General features: G+C 43.2%; 1 protein-coding gene across 2 annotated transcripts in view; it reads left to right on the top strand.

Annotated features, from left to right (window-relative positions):
* The window catches only part of LOC110509945 (nuclear protein AMMECR1), a 33827-nt gene that overhangs the window by 5039 nt on the left and 6824 nt on the right, over positions 1-21964 (top strand). Inside the window, exons 2-5 of one of the 2 annotated variants that reach the window (XR_016493260.1) lie at positions 10721-10831; positions 20282-20418; positions 21579-21669; positions 21801-21897. Coding sequence is in view for 1 of the 2 variants with exons in the window: in XM_021591173.3 (XP_021446848.1) it covers positions 10721-10831; positions 20282-20396; positions 21579-21669; positions 21801-21897 (414 nt within the window). In the remaining variant the exon portion in view is untranslated. The remainder of the gene's footprint in view (positions 1-10720; positions 10832-20281; positions 20419-21578; positions 21670-21800; positions 21898-21964) is intronic. The other variant, XM_021591173.3, reaches the window with a different exon arrangement.

A 21964-nucleotide genomic window follows, 5' to 3' on the forward strand; every position in this document is an offset into this window, starting at 1 on the left:
ACACGCTGGGATTTCTTGACTTAGAGGTCTATGTATAGACTTACTAGTGTGAGAATCCTGGTAGCTGTTAGTTTATTGGAGGTGATTTCCCCTTGATTCCTAAGTACCAGCTCAGTGTCTGTTTAACAGTGAAACTAATTCAGCCTCACTAGACAGTTCTGTCACAAGTCGAACATCTTGTGTATGTTGGGGATACTCCGTATTCACCCAGTCTGAATTAGTGTGTTTTGTGAGTGTTACATGAAGCAGTAACCTGATAGTGCTCAGGGCCATGGTGATGATGCACTGTAATCTGTTGATCCGTTTGATGCCCACTGTCCTAGGATTTAGGGGTCAAGTGAAAGTTCTGCCTGATGTCAGAAAATGGGACTGAAAATCCAAGCAGAGTGAGGCAGATGGAAAGGGGTGGAGGAGGTTGAAAGCCCAGTTTTATTTTCATTCATTGGGAATTTCCATGTGAAATAATTTATTTGATATCCAGTTCCGCTCTTTTGGGAAGATTGAAACAAAACCTGAAAAAAATGTGTTGGGCTGTTTTTCTTCAATAGACGGCATCTCATACATTCACATTCATATGCTTGTTTGAAGTTACACATTCTTAAATAGGGAATTGTTCACCCAGAGGTAGTTGTTTGCAACATGCTTGTAATGTTGGGATGTAATGCAGAGGGAAGAGATGAGTAATGCCATGATGGGTATACTAGAGGCAACAGCATACACACATGTTCAAGCCCCTCCCTGCTGTTCTGACATTAGTATGGTACTAATACAGAGAGTGCTGTCTGCAATCTCTTTCCAGCTATGAAGACAAGGAACTGAACACCGCTCTGCTTTTCTATATTTTAACACCGGTGTCATCTTTATGCTAATTTTAGATTTGAATGGCAAGGGCTTTCCCTGTGTTGAGAGACTCAGTTCCTCTCCAAGTCTACCCCCACTTGCATTAGCCTATACGTCTAAAATGGAGATGGGAGTAGTCTGATCCATCCAGGCCAGTGTGTTTACCACCAGGAGGATTCACCTGATCAGCGTGGATAAGCTCCAAGAGGAGGGTTGTTGCCATAACCATGGCTGTATATAACATAGCTGCTCTACCAGGGCTCTAATGAACATTAAACTTACCTCAAGCCTCGTGCTCAATTTATTCTAGACTACTAGAATGTGGTAGATGAACTGGGCCTGCCAGGTTGAAACCGAGTGCCACACACAACATGGTGATTTCTGCTTGAGGAACTGATGATGTGAGGAACATGACACCAGCCCCTCCCACACCCCATCTGATCTCTGTACACACTCCTGCCCACAACACCAGCTCCACCTGTGACCCATAAATCAGAAGCCAAAGGAGTGTAATATGTGACTTATGGCAATTTTTGAATCTCCTGAATAATTGCCCCCTCAGTGTGAAAGCTGGGACTGGGTACTATAGTGCAATGTGTAATTGTGACTATGGTGGGCAGTGATGTCATCAGGACTGATTAGTAGTCAGTCTGCAGTGGGAAGGTGTCTGTGTGTGAACTGGGCTCCAGATGTAGCAATGCGCATTAAAACGCCCCTGCAGCCTTTTCTAGTGTTTCCACTGTTTGGGGATGGCACTTATTTGAATGGACTGATTGGTACAGAGGAGAGGATTTGAAGCACTTCCTAAAACATTTCATGCGATGACATAGTTCAGATGAAGGGGTAATATGTACCTGTCAAGTTCTTCCATTTGGTTCGTTCCTCGTCAAAAAGCACCAGAAAGAGGATTGACACCCACCATCTGAGATGGTTCTGAAATAGTTTCTGTTGTTAGAAACAGATCAGATTAGCGTTATGTGAACATTATTTTGCCGCAGCACCATACTACTTGTTAGACATAGGGAACTGATACTGTATACTCATTGGTGTAGTGGGTTTGGTGTGGGGGGTCCATGGGTGGTCTTTGACAATTTATTGGGATTCCTCATGTCTCAGTCATTTATAGAAAAAAAGTTTGGTCCCAATCAAATGTTGAGTACTATATTTATTAGATATTTAAGTCCTATAAATTAAAAGGCCAATTTAGGTGCAATTAGCTTAATTTCTCACAGATCAAATAATATAAAATACAAAAATGTCACAGGAATGCTAATCTTATATGTTTATAACTATATATATATATTATTTCAGACAATCTGAGATGGTGGGTGTAATGGCTTGCTGAAATGTATTTGACTTACTCACTGCTTTAAATTAGGACTGAGTGACTAACTGGGCTCAGTTAAATATGCTTGATAAAGCTTTTTAAAAGCAGCCCTTGTTTGATGTGCTTTGCAGAGACACACTGTCTGTGTCCTCAGGGTTGGACCTCTGCAGTGCAGAACGCTGGTTCTCCGACTGGATTCCATCCCAATGTGTTTTTGTGAGTTGAGATGAAATCGTTTAGGCCTATCACACGTTGCTACCCATCCATCACCAATGATCCATTCATCCATCAACACTGGATGGATACCAAATGGGTAGTGTTGGATCACCCTTTTACTCATGTACACTGAACAAAAATATAAACATTACATGCAACGATTTCAAAGATTTGACTGAGTTACAGTTCATATAAGGTAATCAGTCAATTTAAATAAATTCATTAGGACCTAATCTATAGATGTCACGTGACTGGGAATACAGATATGCAGGTAGGGGCGGGGATCAAAAAAACAGTGCGCATCTGGTGTGACCACCATTTGCCTCATGCCATGTGACACATCTCCTTTGCATGGAGTTGATCAGGCTGTGATTGTGGCCTGTGGATTGTTATACCACTCCTCTTCAATAGCTGTGTGAAGTTGCTGGATATTGGTGGGAACTGGAACACACTGTCATACACGTCAATTCAGAGATTCCCAAAAATGCTCAACGGGTGACACGTCAGGCAAGTTATGCTGACCATGGAAGAACTGGGACATTTTCAGCTTCCAGGAATTGTGTACAGATCCTTGTGACATGGGGTGTGCAATTATCATGCTAAAACATTTGGTGATGGTGGCAGATGAATGGCACAACATCAGGATCTCGTCACGGTATCTCTGCATTGATATTTCCATTGATAAAATGCAATTGTGTTTGTTGTCCATAGCTTATGCCTGCCCATACAATAAACCCACCACCACCACGATGGGTCACGCTGTTCACAATGTTGACATCAGTAAACCGCTTGCCCACATGACGCCATCTGCCCGGTACAGTTGAAACCGGGATTCATCTGTGAAGCGAGCACTTTTCCAGCATGGCAATGGCCATCGAATGTGAGCAGTTGCTCCCCATCGATGAGCAAATGTTGAAGTCGGTTTCAACGCTGAACTGCAGTCAGACCCTGGTGAGGACGACAAACATGAAGATGAGTTTCCCTGAGACGGTTTCTGACAGTTTATGCACAGTTTCATCAGCTGTCCGGGAAGTTGGTCTCATACGATCCGGCGGGTGAAGAAGTCTGATGTGGAGGTCCTGGACTGGTTTGGTTACACGTGGTCTTCGGTTGTGATGCCGGTTGGACATACTGCCAAATTCTTTAAAATTACATTGGAAGCGGCTTATGGTAGAGAAATTAACATTACATTCTCAGCCAACCGATCTGATGGACATTCCTGCAATCCGCATGCAAATTGCATGCTCCCTAAACTTGAGAGATGTGATATTGTGTTGTGTGACACAACTGCAAATTTTAGAGTGGCCTTTTATGGTCCCCAGCACAAGGTGCACCTGTGTAATGGTCATGCTGTTTAATCAGCTTCATGCTACACCTGTCAGGTGCATGGATTATATTGTCAAAGGAGAAATGCCTTTTAACAGGGATTTAAATAAATTTGTGCACATAATTTGAGAGAAATAAGCTTTTGTGCATATGGACAATTTCTGTGATCTTTTATTTCAGCTCATGAAACATGGGGCCAACACTTTACATGTTGCGTTGATATTTTTTGTTCAGTGTAGTTTAATCACCCTTTAACACATGTTTAATTGAAATCATTGAGAATGTGTCTGCTCTTCACTCTTCAGGCACACACAGCAGTCTGGATGGGGGCTGGTATGGTATGTGAAGATGGTGTTGGCTGTGGGTGGGTGGGGGAATGGATGATGAGTGGAATCGTCAAGGACACAGTATGGCACGTGATGCAATAGGACATCCCTTTAGTATGTGGCCAGAAGGCTGGGATTACTCTTCAGAATGGGCACACAGAACCGAGTGGGAGCTCTGCCAAAAAAGCTAGAGTAGAGGGACAGAGGAAAAATTGCCTGAATTACGCATAGCATAGTGAGCATCTAATAGGGGCCTGGGGAATATAATAATTTAATTTTGACTCTCAGTGGACACAAAGACGATCATGCTGCTGTGTTGTTACCTGTCTGAACGGCAAAGATTATTTTTCTTTTTTCTAGCTTTTTAAACCCAGGACACCCCCACAGTCTCCCTTTCATATCTGAAGTGCCCAATGGTCCAGTGTGCTATTTTCGTGACTCAGCCATGGGGTTTTTAGAAAGATTCTCTTGTTTGCTCAGACCTCATGGTGTGATTGATTTATCAGCAGTTCATTAAGATAAATCCATGTTGACTCGCAGGAGTCTGGCTTTTGTAACGCACTGAACCCATCAACCCTGGCTGCATGTCAAAAATGTTCCCTGTCGCCCTTCCCCCCAGAACTCTTAACACTCACCATAGAATGTTTAGTTAGCAGGCACAACTGGCCGCTCACTCGTAAGAGATTCATCATGGATTCTTGTCAGGAAACTGTATGATAGACAAATGTTCTAACGGAAATCCTTTTGAAGTAGAATTTCATGGTTTGGAAATGGAACCTCAGCTTTTGTCAGACCAATGGAAAACAGTCATTAAAGGTGGTCTTTCACCCCACAATGGTGACTGGGGTCACAACTGTAGCTCTTGTCAAGTGTCCCTACCTCTGCACTTGCTTTCCCATAGATGAATGTCTTGGCTCACACAGCCTCTCTCTCAGGCTGCTGCTCACCTTATTTGCCAAGGGGTTCATCAGCCAGATTAAAAGCGATTCATTTTAAGTAGGGAGCTGCAGGCTGCGGCCGTCAGTCTCTTGGGTTGGGTAGGTCTCTACTGCATAGCCAGGAAGTGGCCTGCCTGACGGATGGACTGACTCACTCACTGGCTGTCTGGAGGAGTTTGTCTGTCTGAAGTCAACCTATTACAGCAGAGCTGCCCACTCGCTTCAAAAGTATGGAGTTGTCTGTCTGTCCCTTGAGAGATCACTTCTTATTAGGATCAACTGACATCAATCAAGCAAGTTTGCGATGCCTCTGTCTTACACACACACTCACTCAGACATACTTTTTTTTCTCCTGTGCAGTCTTCCTCCTCTCTCTACAGTCTTCTTTCAGACTGTGAAGTGTTTGTCCACTGTTGTGTTATTTCCAGGCGCTTATCGAGTGCTGTCTGTGCAGTCCAGAGAGTACTTGATTTGAATGTAGATTGCTCCTCAGCTATTCCTCACTCTGAACACATGTTGAGGATTAAGAATATTGACATTGTTGATTAGTAAGCAACTGACTTCTCTCTCCACCTCCTTTCCTTACTCTATCATATTCTTTCCCAAGACCGTCTTTCCTCCCTCCCCTCTGTATTGCCCCGGCTTTTAAATATACATGAAGTCATGAGCTTCAAGAAAGGCATTGATACTAAGAATAGGTACATTTTCTTTTCCTGGCCCTTTCTTTTTGAGGTGGTCATCATGGTAGATGTATCTACCTCCACATTGTGCCCTACTGGACTGATGTAATTCTTCTTCTGGGGAAGTGAGTTTATACAATAGAGAGTGTATTAATACTCAGCTCAGAGACGTCTCCTTAAGTATGAATGAGGCTGGAACCCTCATACGTCATCCTTCTCTGCCCAGATCAGGACTAGTTAAGCTATTTGAAAGTGGTCTATATTAACAAAGTGTATTAACCCATGCAAGTATTAGCCTTTTGTGTGGGAAAATACTTAGCGACAGTAATCCTGGGGGTAATTGAGAAAAGGTGATTTGAGGGCTAAGAGGTGGAGCTGCTGCCATGCTTTTAGGTGATTAATTGGACACACTAATCTGCAATATTCCCTGCATATAAGCAAATTGTGTTGGTGTGTTAAACATGTACAGTTGAAGTCAGAAGTTTACATACATCTTAGCCAAATACATTCAATCTCAGTTTTTCACCATTCCTGACATTTAATCCTAGTAAAAAATTCCCTGTTTTAGGTCAGTTAGTATCACCACTTTATTTTAAGAATGTGAAATGTCAGAATAATAGTAGAGAAAATGAGTTATTTCAGCTTTTATTTCTTTCATCGCATTCCCAGTGGGTCAGAAGTTTACATACACTCAATTAGTATTTGGTAGCATTGCCTTTAAATTGTTTAACTTGGGTCAAACATTTCGGGGAGCCTTCCACAAGCTTCCCACAATAAATTGTGTGAATTTTGGTCCATTCCTCATGACAGAGCTGGTGTAACTCAGTCAGGTTTGTAGGCCTCCTGGCTCGCACACGCTTTTTCAGTTCTGCCCACAAATGTTCTATGGGATTGAGGTCAGGGCTTTGTGATGGCCACTCCAATACCTTGACTTTGTTGTCCTTAAGCCATTTTGCCACAACTTGGAAGTATGCTTGGGGTCATTATCCATTTGGAAGACCCATTTGCGACCAAGCATTAACTTCTTGACTGATGTCTTGAGATGTTGCTTCAATATATCCACATCATTTTCCTTCCTCACAACGCCATCTATTTTGTGGAGTGCACCAGTCCGTCCTGCAGCAAAGCACCCCCAAAACATGATGCTGCCACCTCCGTGCTTCACGACTGGGATGGTGTTCTCAGCTTGCAAGCCTCACAACATGATGCTGCCACCTCCGTGCTTCACGACTGGGATGGTGTTCTTCAGCTTGCAAGCCTCACAACATGATGTTGCCACCTCTGTGCTTCACTACTGGGATGGTGTTCTTCAGCTTGCAAGCCTCCCCCTTTTCCTCCAAACATAACGATGGTCATTATGTCCAAACAGTTCTATTTTTGTTTCATCATACCAGAGGACATTTCTCCAAAATGGATCTTTGTCCCCATGAGCAGTTGCAAACCGTAGTCTTACTTTTTTATGGCGGTTTTGGAGCAGTGGCTTCTCCCTTGCTGAGCTGCCTTTCAGGTTATGACGTTATAGGACTCATTTTTCTGTGGATATAGATACTTTTGTACCTGTTTCCTCCAGCATCTTCACAAGGTCCTTTGCTGTTGCTCTGGGAATGATTTGCACTTTTCGCACCAAAGTACGTTCATCTCTAGGAGACAGAACACGTCTCCTTCCTGAGTGGTATGACGGCTGCATAGTCCCATGGTGTTTATACTTGTACAGATTAATGTGGTACCTTCAGGCTTTTGGAAATTGTTCCCAAGGATGAACCAGCCTTTTTTTCCCCTGAGGTCTTGGCTGATTTCTTTTGATTTTCCCATGATGTCAAGCAAAGAGGCACTGGGTTTGAAGGTAGGTCTTGAAATACAGTGGGGCAAAAAAGTATTTAGTCAGCCACCAATTGTGCAAGTTCTCCCACTTAAAAAGATGAGAGAGGCCTGTAATTTTCATCATAGGCACACTTCAACTATGACAGACAAAAAATCCATAAAATCACACTGTAGGATTTTTAATGAATTTATTTGCAAATTATGGTGGAAAATAAGTATTTGGTCACCTACAAACAAGCAAGATTTCTGGCTCTCACAGACCTGTAACTTCTTCTTTAAGAGGCTCCTCTGTCCTCCACTCGTTACCTGTATTAATGGCACCTGTTTGAACTTGTTATCAGTATAAAAGACACCTGTCCACAACCTCAAACAGTCACACTTCAAACTCCACTATGGCCAAGACCAAAGAGCTGTCAAAGGACACCAGAAACAAAATTGTAGACCTGCACCAGGCTGGGAAGACTGAATCTGTAATAGGTAAGCAGCTTGGTTTGAAGAAATCAACTGTGGGAGCAATTATTAGGACATGGTAGACATACAAGACCACTGATAATCTCCCTCGATCTGGGGCTCCACGCAAGATCTCACCCCGTGGGGTCAAAATGATCACAAGAACGGTGAGCAAAAATCCCATAACCACATGGGAGGACCTAGTGAATGACCTGCAGAGAGCTGGGACCAAAGTAACAAAGCATACCATCAGTAACACACTACGCCGCCAGGGACTCAAATCTTGCAGTGCCAGACGTGTCCCCCTGCTTAAGCCAGTACATGTCCAGGCACGTCTGAAATTTGCTAGAGAGCATTTGGATGATCCAGAAGAAGATTGGGAGAATGTCATATGGTCAGATGAAACCAAAATATAACTTTTTGGTAAACACTCAACTTGTCGTGTTTGGAGGACAAAGAATGCTGAGTTGCGTATTGAGATAAACTTTTGTTATTGACCAAATAGTTATTTTCCACCATAATTTGCAAATAAATTAATTAAAAATCCTACAATGTGATTTTCTGGATTTTTTTTCCTCATTTTGTCTGTCATAGTTGAAGTGTACCTATGATGCAAATTACAGGCCTCTCATCTTTTTAAGTGGGAGAACTTGCACTATTGGTGGCTGACTAAATACTTTTTTGCCCCACTGTACATACACAGGTACACCCCCAGTTGACTCAAATGATGTCAATTAGCCTATCAGAAGTTTCTAAAGCCATGACATCATTTTCTGGAATTTTCCAAGCTGTTTAAAGGCACAGTCAACTTAGTGTATGTAAACTTCTGACCCACTGGAATTGTGATACATATATTATTTCATTTATAATTCAATCTGTAAACAATTGTTGGAAAAAAATTACTTGTGTCATTGACAAAGTTGATGTCCTAACCGATTTGTCAAACTATAGTTTGTTAGCAAGACATTTGTGGAGTGGTTGAAAAATGATTTTTAATGACTCCAACCTAAGTGTATGTAAACATCTGACTTCAACTGTGTATGTTGTTTTTTTGTTGGTAGAGAGTAAACATAACATGTAGGCTACTACGGGTACTTTGTCAGTTTACAGAGAACGCAAAGCATTATATCTGCTGGTGCATGAAATTCTCTGGGCACACATAACGCAAGACAAAATGTCACTGACTGCTGCCTCGCTTGATTTTAAAATGGATTTTTAGCTCAAATTGATTTTAGCTCCCAATGCGCAGTCAAACTCAAACTATGGTGCTGACTGAGTCTATATGGCCATGACAAACAGGCAGAGTAAACTGGACATGTTGCTGCTTTGACAGAAAAGGTTAACTTTACTTTGATCCAGAGAACACCTGAATGTAAATCCAGAGAGCTATGCTATGTCTAATAGCAAACTGTAACAGAAATCTCATGTAGCAATCTTATTTTTAGTACTTGCTATACACGTTGTCAATCAATATCTATCAGTGCAATGTTAGTTGAGAAAGACCTTTGTTGTCAGTGTCACCACTAGGAATGTGAGAAATCAATTCAAATATTGTGTCCACAATTGTTTTTCTCAACCCTACAGCGCATTCAAAAAGTATTCAGACCCCTTGACTTTTTCCACATTTTGTTACGTTATAGCCTTATTCTGAAATCAAATAAATAGTCCCCCCCATCAATCTACACACAATATCCCATAATGACGAAGCAAAAACAGGATTAGAAATGTTTGCTAATTTATTAAAATTAATTTAAACGGAAATATCACATTTACATAAGTATTAAGACCCTTTATTCAGTACTTTGTTGAAGCACCTTTGGCAGCAATTAAAGCCTTGAGTCTTTTGGGGTATGATGCTACATACTTGGTACACTTGTATTTGGGGAGTTTCTCCCATTCTTCTCTGCAGATCCTCTCAAGCTCTGTCTCGTTGGATGGGGAGTGACGCTGCACAGCTATTTTCAGGTCTCTCCAGAGATGGTCGATTGGGTTCAAGTCCGAGCTCTGGCTGGGCCACTAAAGGACATTCAGAGTCTTGTCCCGAAGCCACTCCTGCATTATCTTGGCTGTGTACTTAGGTTCGTTGTCCTGTTGGAAGGTAAACCTTTGCCCCAGTCTGAGGTTCTGAGTGCTCTGGAGCAGGTTTTCATCAAGGATCTCTCTGTACTTTGCTCTGTTCATCTTTCCCTCGATCCTTGCCGCTGAAAAACATTCCCACAGCCTAATGCTGCCACCACCATGCTTTACCGTAGGGATGGTATTGGCCAGGCGATGAGTGGTGCCTGATTTCCTCCAGACGTGACACTTGGCATTCAGGCCAAAGAGTTCAATCTTGGTTTCATCAGACCAGATAATCTTGTTTTTCATGGTCTGAGAGTCTTTAGGTGCCTTTTGGCAGACTCCAAGCGGGCTGTCATGTGCCTTTTACTGAGGAGTGGCTTCCTTCTGGCCACTCTACCATAATGTCCTGATTAGTGGAGTGCTGCAGAGATGGTTGTCCTTCTGGAAGGTTCTCCCATCTCCACAGAGGAGCTCTAGAACTCTGTCAGCGTGACGTCAGGTTCTTGGTCACCTCCCTATATATTGTGTGTAGTTTGATGAGAAAAATAAATAATTTAATCAATTTTAGAATAAGGCTATAATGTGGAAAAAGTCAAGGGGTCTTAATACTTTCCAAATGCACTGTAAGTGAATCCTGGACCTTCAAACTATGTATTGGGCCAAGATTTTAACTGATGTTCTAATGTGTTTTAACTCTAAAGGTCCTAACATTGTCTTCCCTTCTTTCTCTTACAGCCCGCTGTTTGTCACATGGAAAATAGGCAGAGACAAGCGGTTGAGGGGATGTATAGGTACATTTTCTGCCATGAACCTCCACCCAGGACTCAGGGAGTACACCCTTACCAGGTACGCCACTCTTTTAACTTGATCATGCCCAGAGTTCCAAGCATGTACTGTGTTCTTCTTTAGGCTAAACCACTGATATCAGTCTTTACATTGTCTGGCCTTTCCCCTAAACAAAAGTCTCCCCAGGAACCGACATTAACGCTGGCCCGGGGCCAGTGAAAACATGTCGGACCAGTGGATCTGGCCCAGTAACTTTTCAGTTTATTTTTGCGTTCCAGTTGAACATTTACCTGCTCTGTTGCAATCTACCATTTATGTAAAACCATTGAAGACTACACGCCGAACAGTCATGGTATTTGTATTTGAGCAATATGATTGGCCGCTCATTCAAGCACCACCACACTCCCGCAATTGACATCAGTTGATACCTTAACACAGCACACACAAGCTGTCCAGAGCAAAAATATGCATTCATTCATCCATTTGCGGAGCTTATTGATTTTAGGGAAGGTGATTTATAAAAGTAAACCTTCAATAGTGAACATACTAGCAATATGCTGGCTACTGTTGATAGTCTGCACAAAAACACCTAGTATTCATCTTGGCTGGCCTACTGTAGCCGTTCGATATATTGCGTTTGTCTTAAAGAGTAACTTTCATAAATAAAAAAAAATAATTGATCGAAAACCAGATGATTTAGACATAGTTGTATAGAAATATGTGAATTCTGGTCTTTATTTTGACAGTTTGTTACAAAATGTATATATTTTGGACTTTTAGTAGTAGATCTAGCTGTTTTTGCCCCTAGCGCTTCAACTCTTACCATTGATAAAGGAACTGTAGGGACACTTATGTCATCTCAAGGGAGGGGTTCGGTATGAAATGCACTCTCTTCTAGATGTGCTGGGTGGTACCACCTCAGGTCTTACTATAAAAGCAGGTGACAGTGTGCCTTATTTGGCAAAGGACTTGTTAAGTGGAGTGTGCCACTATATTTTGCATGACGCTTCCTTGACTAGACTACTGACGTTACACAATTTAAAAGGCAGTAAGGCACATTTCCATGTATGACCAAATTATAACTTTTTGCTTAGCGTTTCATAAACATCTATGCGCTTTTTACAAAGGAAAAAAAACATGTAGGTTTGAGGATTATACGTTTATATTTGTAGCTACATTCATTTTAAGAAGAAATAGATGACATTGGTGGTCATGTCAAGTCGTTGTATTTTTTTCTCAACTGCTATGACCGATCGGTCGCACAGTCTGCTCGACGGTTGCAGTTCAGTGGTTGTTCTAATCCCACATGGGGCAGATATATATTTTCTTCAAATCCTTTATATTATGCAAACGAACTGTGCCCACTCACTTCTAATTCTGAAAACTAAAAGCATACCTGGGAGAGGGGTCGCCCTGGTAGTAGTAGGGGTTTGGGCTTGGGTACCGTATAAATCCGTGAGTTCATTTGACCATTGGAAAAAAAGCAACTGCGTAAATACTGTAATGCAGATCGGATTGAATTGAGCCTTTAATCTTAATTTTCAAGGTGAAGATTGCACTTTTCTTCCCAACACAATACTGCAATACCACATTTCAAAGATTTGTTTTGCACACCATGGGGAATGTGAACTTTGACCGCAAGTGGCAATACATGTCAGGAACTCGGTGCCTGACCATTGAGCTAACTGTTCAGAACTGTATTTGCTCGTGAAGCACATCATGTTATTATCAGAGCATGTCAGTGGACTTCTGGTAATTATGTTTTAGTGAGAAAGTGTTGATCGGGTACAACTATTTTTACTCACCCCAAAAATGAATATTTATGAGCAGTAAATTCTCACCTTCGATGGCCACTGGCACGCTCGAGTGTGCTCTTCAAGGATGAATCCCATTTTCAACTGTACAGGGCAGATAGCGTGAATGGCGTTGTGTTAAGCGAGCGCTTTGCTCAACGTTGTAAACAGAGTGCCCCATGGTGGCGGTGGGGTTATGGTATGAACACAATTGCATTTTCAAAAAAAAAAATTGAATCAAATTTTATGTCACGTGCCGAATACAACCTTACTGTAAAATACTTATTTACAAGCCCTTAACCAACAATGTAGTTTTAAGAAAAATAAGAGTTAAGAAAAAGATTTACTAAATAAAAATAAAATAAATGAGGGACAATAAAATAACAATAACGAGGCTATATACAGGGGGTACCGGGTCAATGTGCGGGTTACATGTTAGTCGAGGTAATTGAAATAATATGCACATGTAGGTAGGCGTAAAGTGACTCAATGGCAATTTTAATGCACAGAGATACCGTGACGAAATCCTGAGGCCCAATGTCGTGCCATTCAGCCTCCGCCATCACCTCATGTTTCAGCAGGATAATGCATGGCCCCATGTCACAAGGATCTGTACACAATTCCAGGAGGCTGAAAATATCACAAGTTTTTCCATGGCCTGCGTACTCATCAGACATGTCACCCATTGAGCATGTTTGGGATGCTCTGGATCAACATGTATGACAGCGTGTTCCAGTTTGCCAATATCCAGCAATTTCACACAGAGGAGTGGGGCCACATTCCACAGGCCATAATCAACAGCCTGATCAACTCTATGTGAAGGAGATGTCGCACTGCATGAGGCAAATGCTGGTCATGCCAGATACTGACTGGTTTTCTGATCCACACCCCTACTTAAAAAAAAGGTACCTGTGACCAACAGATGCATATCTGTATTCCCAGTCATAGACGAAGGCCGAATGAATTTATTTGAGTTGACTGTAGAATCTCAGTAAACTGCTTTGAAGTTGTTGCGTTTTATATTTTGGTTCAGTGTGCATTACACAGCTTTTTATTACATATCATAATAACCAAATGTAGCCTATTAATAGCTGAATGCAGAGAGAATCATGGCAACCTATAGGCCCTGCATGAACCCAATGCATTTAAAAACTACACCATGTCCGGGCCAGTATAAACTATTTTTGGGCCAGTGAGAAAAAAAAGTTAGCGTTGGACCCTGCACCCTCAGTGGAAGATAAAAGCAGAGCAGCTGGTTCTGACCCGTCAAGTACTATGAGACGGAGGGTGGTGAGCATGTGACCGGGGAGATGATTCTAGGCACTAGCAGGAGCACCGTGTCTGTGTTCTGTCTCCTGCTGGGATATCTCCACATTTTTGCCTCATAGGCATGAACAAAAAGAGAGGGAAGAAGGGATGACAGCAAATCTTTTGGGAGAAAACATTCACCCAACAGTTCCCTTTTGATATATTCAAGTAAAAAATATGGCAGACATGTTTTGAGTTCTCTGGGTGTGAATCTAGCTATCTTTTTGCGTTCTTATTATTCTGTCACTGAAAGGAACACCCACCATCATCGAAACAATTCTGTCTTGTTGGGTTTTGTAAGGAAATTGCTAATTCATTGGGGAGAAGCAGCATACCAGGTGGACAGGAACAAATAACACTATTTGAATGGGCGGGGGTGCACGTGAGACTGATCTGTAGCTCTCTATCTCTTTCTCACACACATACAGTGGCAAACACATTCACTCACAGGCACACATACTCACTGACATCTGGAACTGGTCTCCTATTGGCTACAAGTTAAGACTCCTGCCAGCCTCCTATTGGCCAGCGCTGTTGCTAGGATGATTCCACACGGAGGCCTGTAGAGGAGGTCATGCACTGCAACAGAGTTCAAGCTTTCTGCTGTCACAGAAAATGTCAAGTTTACTGGACTAAATCACTGATAACAACATAGGAGCCCTTACATTAATACTTAAGCAACATGTATTGTATTTATTTAGTTGACATGCATATTTTTGAACAGCGTCAAGCAGAGTATTGGTGTGTTAACTGTGTTTACCCTAGCTTTTGTTTTGGTTGAGTTCACCGTAGGTAAAGTCGAGGTTCGAGGAGAATGTTTAAAAAAAAGTTTCCTCAGTGGATTGAACTGTATCTAGGTACCACAAATGGCAGGCCTCTCGGTTCATTTGTTTTTCAAGAGTTGGGTGGTTGGGGGAGGGGGAGAGCAGTGTGTTGTGAAGGGGAACCAAAAAAAATAGGACGAAGCGTCCAGATGAGGATGCCAGTAAAGCTGAGGGTTTTTGTTCACTCAGCCCGCCTGCCTCTGTGGGCACTAATGTCATTAGTGAGGCCTGGGGTACTTCTGGGAAAAAGGGGGCCTTTTGGTGTTTAACTTCAACATAAACGTTATCAATATAACTGGCTTCTTTGATAAAATCAAAGATTATCCTTCATGTCTTGCATAAAAAAAGTAATGCTATGATTTTCTAGCTTGTTAGCCGTGTCTGACCATAATGGCTGGGAGTTGCTAGGGACCTCACGATACGATATTATCACGGTACTTAAGTGCCTATACGATATGTATTGCGATTCTATATGTATTGCGATACCGATGCTCCAAACATACTGCTCCCCATATGTCTGCTGCAGAGGAACAAGATAGAGCCATGAAGAAAACTAGTTTTGTTCAGTAATGGAAATAAAAGTGCTGAAAACAAATTGGCTCCCTGTTTAAAAAGAAGATGGAGAACAAGCAACGAGGAAAAAAAGTTACGTTTTTGTGGGGGTACAGCTAACTAGCGCAAAAAATATATTAGAATATTGTCAAAACTATACAATATCGTCAAAAAGTAATATCCCAATATGCAACTACAGTGGGGCAAAAAAGTAATTAGTCAGCCACCAGTTGTGCAAGTTCTCCCACTTAAAAAGATGAGGCCTGTAATTTTCATCATAGGTACACTTCAACTATGACAGACAAAATGAGGGGGAAAATCCAGAAAATCACATTGTAGGATTTTTAATGAATTTATTTGCAAATTATTGTGGAAAATAAGTATTATGTCACCTACAAACAAGCAAGATTTCTGGCTCTCACAGACCTGTAACTTCTTATTTAAGAGGCTCCTCTGTCCTCCACTCATTACCTATATTAATGGCACCTGTTTGAACTTGCACCAGGCTGGGAAGACTGAATCTGCAATAGGTAAGCAGCTTGGTTTGAAGAAATCAACTGTGGGAGCAATTATTAGGAAATGGAAGACATACAAGACCACTGATAATCTCCCTCGATCTGGGGCTCCACGCAAGATCTCACCCCGTGGGGTCAAAATGATCAAAGAACGGTGAGCAAAAATCCCAGAACCACATGGGGGGACCTAGACCTGCAGAGAGCTGGGACCAAAGTAACAAAGCCTACCATCAGTAACACACTACGCCGCCAGGGACTCAAATCCTGCAGTGCCAGACGTGTCCCCCTGCTTAAGCCAGTACATGTCCAGGCCCGTCTGAAGTTTGCTAGAGAGCATTTGGATGATCCAGAAGAAGATTGGGAGAATGTCATATGGTCAGATGAAACCAAAATATAACTTTTTGGTAAACACTCAACTCGTCGTGTTTGGAGGACAAAGAATGCTGAGTTGCATCCGAAGAACACCATACCTACTGTGAAGCATGGGGGTGGAAATATCATGCTTTGGGGCTGTTTTTCTGCAAAGGGACCAGGACGACTGATCCGTGTAAAGGAAAGAATGAATGGGCCATGTATCGTGAGATTTTGAGTGAAAACCTCCTTCCATCAGCAAGGTCATTGAAGATGAAACGTGGCTGCGTCTTTCAGCATGACAATGATCCCAAACACACCGCCCGGGCAACGAAGGAGTGGCTTCGTAAGAAGCATTTCAAGGTCCTGGAGTGGCCTAGCCAGTCTCCAGATCTCAACCCCATAGAAAATCTTTGGAGGGAGTTGAAAGTCCGTGTTGCCCAGCAACAGCCCCAAAACATCACTGCTCTAGAGGAGATCTGCATGGAGGAATGGGCCAAAATACCAGCAACAGTGTGTGAAAACCTTGTGAAGACTTACAGAAAACGTTTGACCTCTGTCATTGCCAACAAAGGGTATATAACAAAGTATTGAGAAACTTTTGTTATTGACCAAATACTTATTTTCCACCATAATTTGCAAATAAATTCATAAAAAATCCTACAATGATTTTCTGGATTTCTTTTTCTCATTTAGTCTGTCATTGTTGAAGTGTACCTATGATGAACTTTACAGGCCTCTCTCATCTTTTTAAGTGGGAGAACTTGCACAATTGGTGGCTGACTAAATACTTTTTTTGCTCCACTGTATATAAATTGTTTTCCCCCATCACTATTGATCATCTATTTATACTGAGCCTTACAGACAGACCAGCTTTAGTTTCTGTTTCGGCGCTTGTGCTAACCATCTCGGGGTTGTTTTTGTTTTCAGACACTTTTCCCTCCCACTGCATTACAATCTCCCTGGTTTTTGGTATTCATATTTATAGATTTCCTAATGCCACAATCTCTCTCTCACCAGGCAGAACAGAATGCATGCTTAGGAAGATGTTCATGTGTTAAACACACAGTTAGGCTATCTTCTGACTGTAGTGAGGACAAAAGAGGCACAAACAAGAAAATAACCATTGTCAAAGCACGGCACACCTCTGCTGTTGCGACCTTTAAAACCAATGGTTTAAATGCTCATGTTTTTCACAGAGCAGAATGTTCATGACAAAAGTACAGGATGATTAAAATGCAGATGTATTGTACCAAGTAACCGTTGTCCTTTAATTATCCAGTTAATGTTTAGGGACTTTTGCCTTTAACTCAGCAATTCTACAGAACACCCCTCCATCCTACCATATACAAAAACATAACTAGGAGCTTGTACCTTTTGAGCTTGTGTGTGTGTGTGTGTGTGTGTGTGTGTGTGTGTTTTCGGTTTTGTCTACGTCAAAGGACCTTTGGTGCTGAATAAATCATGCAAAGCATGTACATGGAGCGGAGGAACGGCATTGCCCCAGGGACCTCCGAGAGGGTTTTACCTCACTGAGAGATGCTGCTCTGTGCTCAGCTTGCCTCAGAAATGTATGGAACTCATTTACACTGTCATGCCCTGTTCAGATGCACCATTGCCTGTTTAAAGGCAATTATTTACCAGTGCGTTCATTTGATGAGTGGTCTATCTCCCTAGAGGGGCCAGGTCTCCTGGAGTTAATATCAACCTTCATATCAGTATCGACCAGTAAAGGATATAATACAGTATTTTATGTAAAGTAGGCCTACTAAGGTGATTTTGTATTAAATGTGCTTATTTTTTTTTATTTGTTTCTAGAAGTCTGTCTTGGTGTGTGATTTTAATAAACCTAATAGCCTCTCTGGCCCACAGTGGGGGAGAGAGGATCTGGTTGAGCTGTGTGTGTGTGTGTGTGTGTGTGTGTAGGGGATGAGACCGAGTATCTGACAATCCAATAAAGAAGGCATTACCTTCAGAGTCTGGGCAGAACTGGTTTGAATCTGTCTGTCTCTCTCTGCTTCTGTCTGTCTGTCTTTCTGTCCATCTGTCTGTCTCTTTTTCTCTCTGTCTGTTTATCTGCATGTGTCAGTCATGTGATCTGCACTACTGTCAACAGGGCCTTTCAGCCTTGCTGCATGGCCTCACCCTCTCAGTGATCTGACACGCACTGTATCAGTGTCATACATGAGTGTGTGTTGGTTGTCCTGTTTCAGTATACTATGAAGTAACTGACAACGTTCTCATCTCGTCTCTAATTTATCTCTGCAAACATTTACCTTCCCCTTCATTGGTATTCCCTGTCTACAACTGGTATTAAAAGGGCTTTTCCATTTCAGATTATAGATACCAATCCGATCGCCGTTTAGCATCCACATCTGGTATTTAATCATTTAATTCTGTCCCTTGGATAAGCGTGCATCAGGAGTCTTGGTCTGTAGAGGAGGAACAGGTTAACGTCAGAGGATCTTACAAAGCTTGGTTTGTCTCTGTGTTACACTTGTCCAAGTCCAGAGCAGCCATTTTGTAGAGGTTGCGATCATCTGTTTGTTTTAGTAGACGGGCTGCTAGCGATGTCAAACTCAATGACCTGGTGCTCTGACACTGCCAGCCAGCCAGGCTAGTTACGTTCCTGTTGTACGCACTCTCAGGTGCAGTCTTGTGTTTGTATTCAGCTATAGGCCTATAAATGTGAACATGTGTGAAATGCAGTATTAATACAAGCCAGACCCATTTGGATAAAAGGGTCAGCTCAGTAAAAAGACAGATTTATTTCTTTAATGACTCTTCTGAGAGGATAAGCTTCGCTACCCTCCTGTGAGTGCCAGAGGTATGTGGGTGCTGTTGTTTGTGTATCCGTCTCCTGTCTGGTTAAGATTTGCCAACCCTGCCCTCTAGTCAATCAGTCGGACCTGCAGCCAGCAGCATGTAGAATTCCCCTCTCTCCCATGGAATCTTACACTGGCGCTGCAGAGAATGGCTGCAGCAACACAGACGTTAGAACGTCTCCATGGCTGTTGTTTAGCCACTGAGGCTCTGAGAGCCAATGTTATAGCAGGTCAGGACATTCTATAATATGGGTGGACTGTCTAAAATCCAACTCACCACTAGGCTAACCATGTTGTTAGCACAGGAAAAGTGAGGGGCCAGTGAAACAGGAGAAATTCCAGATATAGCGTGCCCTTAGCGTGCCCTTAGCGTGCCCCCAGCGTGCCCTGAGCGTGCCCTCAGCGTGCCCTTAGCGTGCCCTCAGCGTGCCCTTAGCGTGCTCTCAGCGTGCCCCCAGCGTGCCCCCAGGTCCTAAGAAATCAATTACTCTCAGGGAGCCGCCCTGTTTTATGTCTTCATTATGTTGCTTCTCCATGCTCCTCTCCCACATCTCCCTCTAGTAAGATAAATTACTGGGCCTCTTTCTACTGAAGTCAGCTTGTCACTCCCAATCCTGGACTGAAAGAAACAGAGTCCTATTTAGCACATCATGGACTTAAAAGGGATGCTGTTCAGTGTTCACAGTTCATCCCGTGTGTTGTTACCATATGAGTCTTCTACCAGTACAAATATGTAGAAGAGGCAGCACTATGACAGCATGTCATCACCACATGGGGATGGGGCATTTCACTCCTATTGGTGAATTAGGACAGCGTGTGGTGGTAGATTATGGCTCATGGAGACTAACTGACTCCATTCATCTGCTGTCATGACATGAGCAGGAAGATGGTGTGCCGTCGTGTGCAGAAAGGCTGGTGGCAGCAGTCTCTTTTTAGGATGGAGTGGGGGAGTGAGGGAAAATTAGAATCTGATATGGAGAGTCTGTGGGTCCAGCCAATACGGAGACTCACCTGCCATCAGGTCATTCTATTTTTACATCCCCTCAGATAGGCACTTTCTGAAATGTAGCATGGAAGATATCACTTCATGGCTAATGTCTTCTGAAAGGATAAAGGAAAATGCTTGCAGGGTTTCTTCATTTACATGTTCTCTTATCAGAAAGATTTGGTCTTTCTTTTCATTATAAACATAATGCCCTGTGGCTCATAGTACGATGAGATGAAACACAAATATGTACTTTGGGTGGACATTGTCCTTGATAATCTGTTGGTCTTCCAGTTGAAACTGGTTCAAAGTAGTGCAGCTGATGTTGTCCCTAAACGTCCCCTGTTGTCTCCACAGTGCCCTTAAAGACAGCCGCTTTCCCCCCGTGACGAGGGACGAGCTGCCACGCCTCTTCTGCTCGGTGTCTCTGCTCACCAACTTCGAGGACGTCGGTGATTACCTTGACTGGGAGGTAAGAGACTGAAACAAGACAGGTAGCTATTAATTCATCTTATGCAATACTCTTCAGTCATTTTTATTCTTATTGAAATTAAATAGCCTTCACATATGTGAATCCAGCAGTTGAGGGTTACAGTGCACCGGAGAGCAGTACACTCCACACAGAGCAGTACACTCCACACAGAGCAGTACACTCCACACAGAGCAGTACACTCCACACAGAGCAGTACACTCCACACAGAGCGGTACGCTCCCCGCACAGAGCGGTACACTCCACACAGAGCAGTACACTCCACACAGAGCAGTACACTCCACACAGAGCAGTACACTCCACACAGAGCGGTACGCTCTCCGCACAGAGCGGTACGCTCTCCGCACAGAGCGGTACGCTCCCCGCACAGAGCGGTACGCTCTCCGCACAGAGCGGTACGCTCCCCGCACAGAGCGGTACGCTCCCCGCACAGAGCGGTACGCTCCCCGCACAGAGCGGTACGCTCCCCGCACAGAGCGGTACGCTCCCCGCACAGAGCGGTACGCTCCCCGCACAGAGCGGTACGCTCCCCGCACAGAGCGGTACGCTGGGAGAGACAATCTCCAGTGTGAAGTAGAGATGAGAATGAAATAGGAATAGGGCTCTGCTGCAGTTTCTGGTTCTGAATGAACTGGACCCCATTGCAGCCTGGAGATCCACACAGCAAGCATGATTTAGGCCGACAAGCACCATACACAGGCAGTCTGTCTTTTTTGTGAGGACGTAAGCAGTGACCTTGCTGACCCAGAGGGGGGGGCAAGGGCCCGTGGGGTGGGCGGGTGATTTTGAATTATAACTCAAACAATCCCCCGAGCTATCTTGACCGGATCCTGACCCTCAACCAACAATCTGATTTGCCCAAATGGCACCAACTCATCCAACTGTAGGGTGTTCTGTAGGTTGTTCCATACGTGAGGTACGACGAAACTAAAAGCTGTTTTTCCTAAATCTGTAGTGACAGACGGAATTTCAAGAGTTAGCCCTCCCCGTGACCGGGTATGGTATCTCATACTTCTATAGGTTAGTAACTCTGTTAGGTAATGCTGCAGTTTTTCTGGAGTGTGTGGCCGAAGACATGTAGTGTATATAGGCATGTGTCTGTTGTTCCTGTCCATTCATGTGATGTCTGTTCTGCCCTCTGTCTCTCCTTTCTCTGGCCTGTAGGTGGGTGTTCATGGCATTAGGATAGAGTTTTTCAATGAAAAAGGATCAAAACGTACCGCCACCTACCTACCAGAGGTCGCAAAAGAGCAAGGTAAGTGGAATCGTGTGTCCCATCACCGTTGTATAATGTCTGTATGACTGAAGGTCTTGGTTCTAGAGAGAAGTGGGATTCAAGGGGACATAAAGGGGGATATTCAAGGGGATATAACCTTCTCTGTGCAGGATGGGACCACATTCAGACCATAGATTCCTTACTACGAAAGGGAGGCTACAAAGCTCCCATCACAAATGACTTCAGGAAGACCATTAAGTTGACCAGGTAAGAGAGGCTGCTCTCCTTTCACACCGGTTGCTGTCTTCCACTGCTGCTGGCCTTGGTTCTGCCT

The sequence above is a fragment of the Oncorhynchus mykiss genome, chromosome 29, assembly GCF_057628025.1.
Source record: "Oncorhynchus mykiss isolate SJ-2025 chromosome 29, ASM5762802v1, whole genome shotgun sequence".
NCBI classification, from domain to species: domain Eukaryota; kingdom Metazoa; phylum Chordata; class Actinopteri; order Salmoniformes; family Salmonidae; genus Oncorhynchus; species Oncorhynchus mykiss.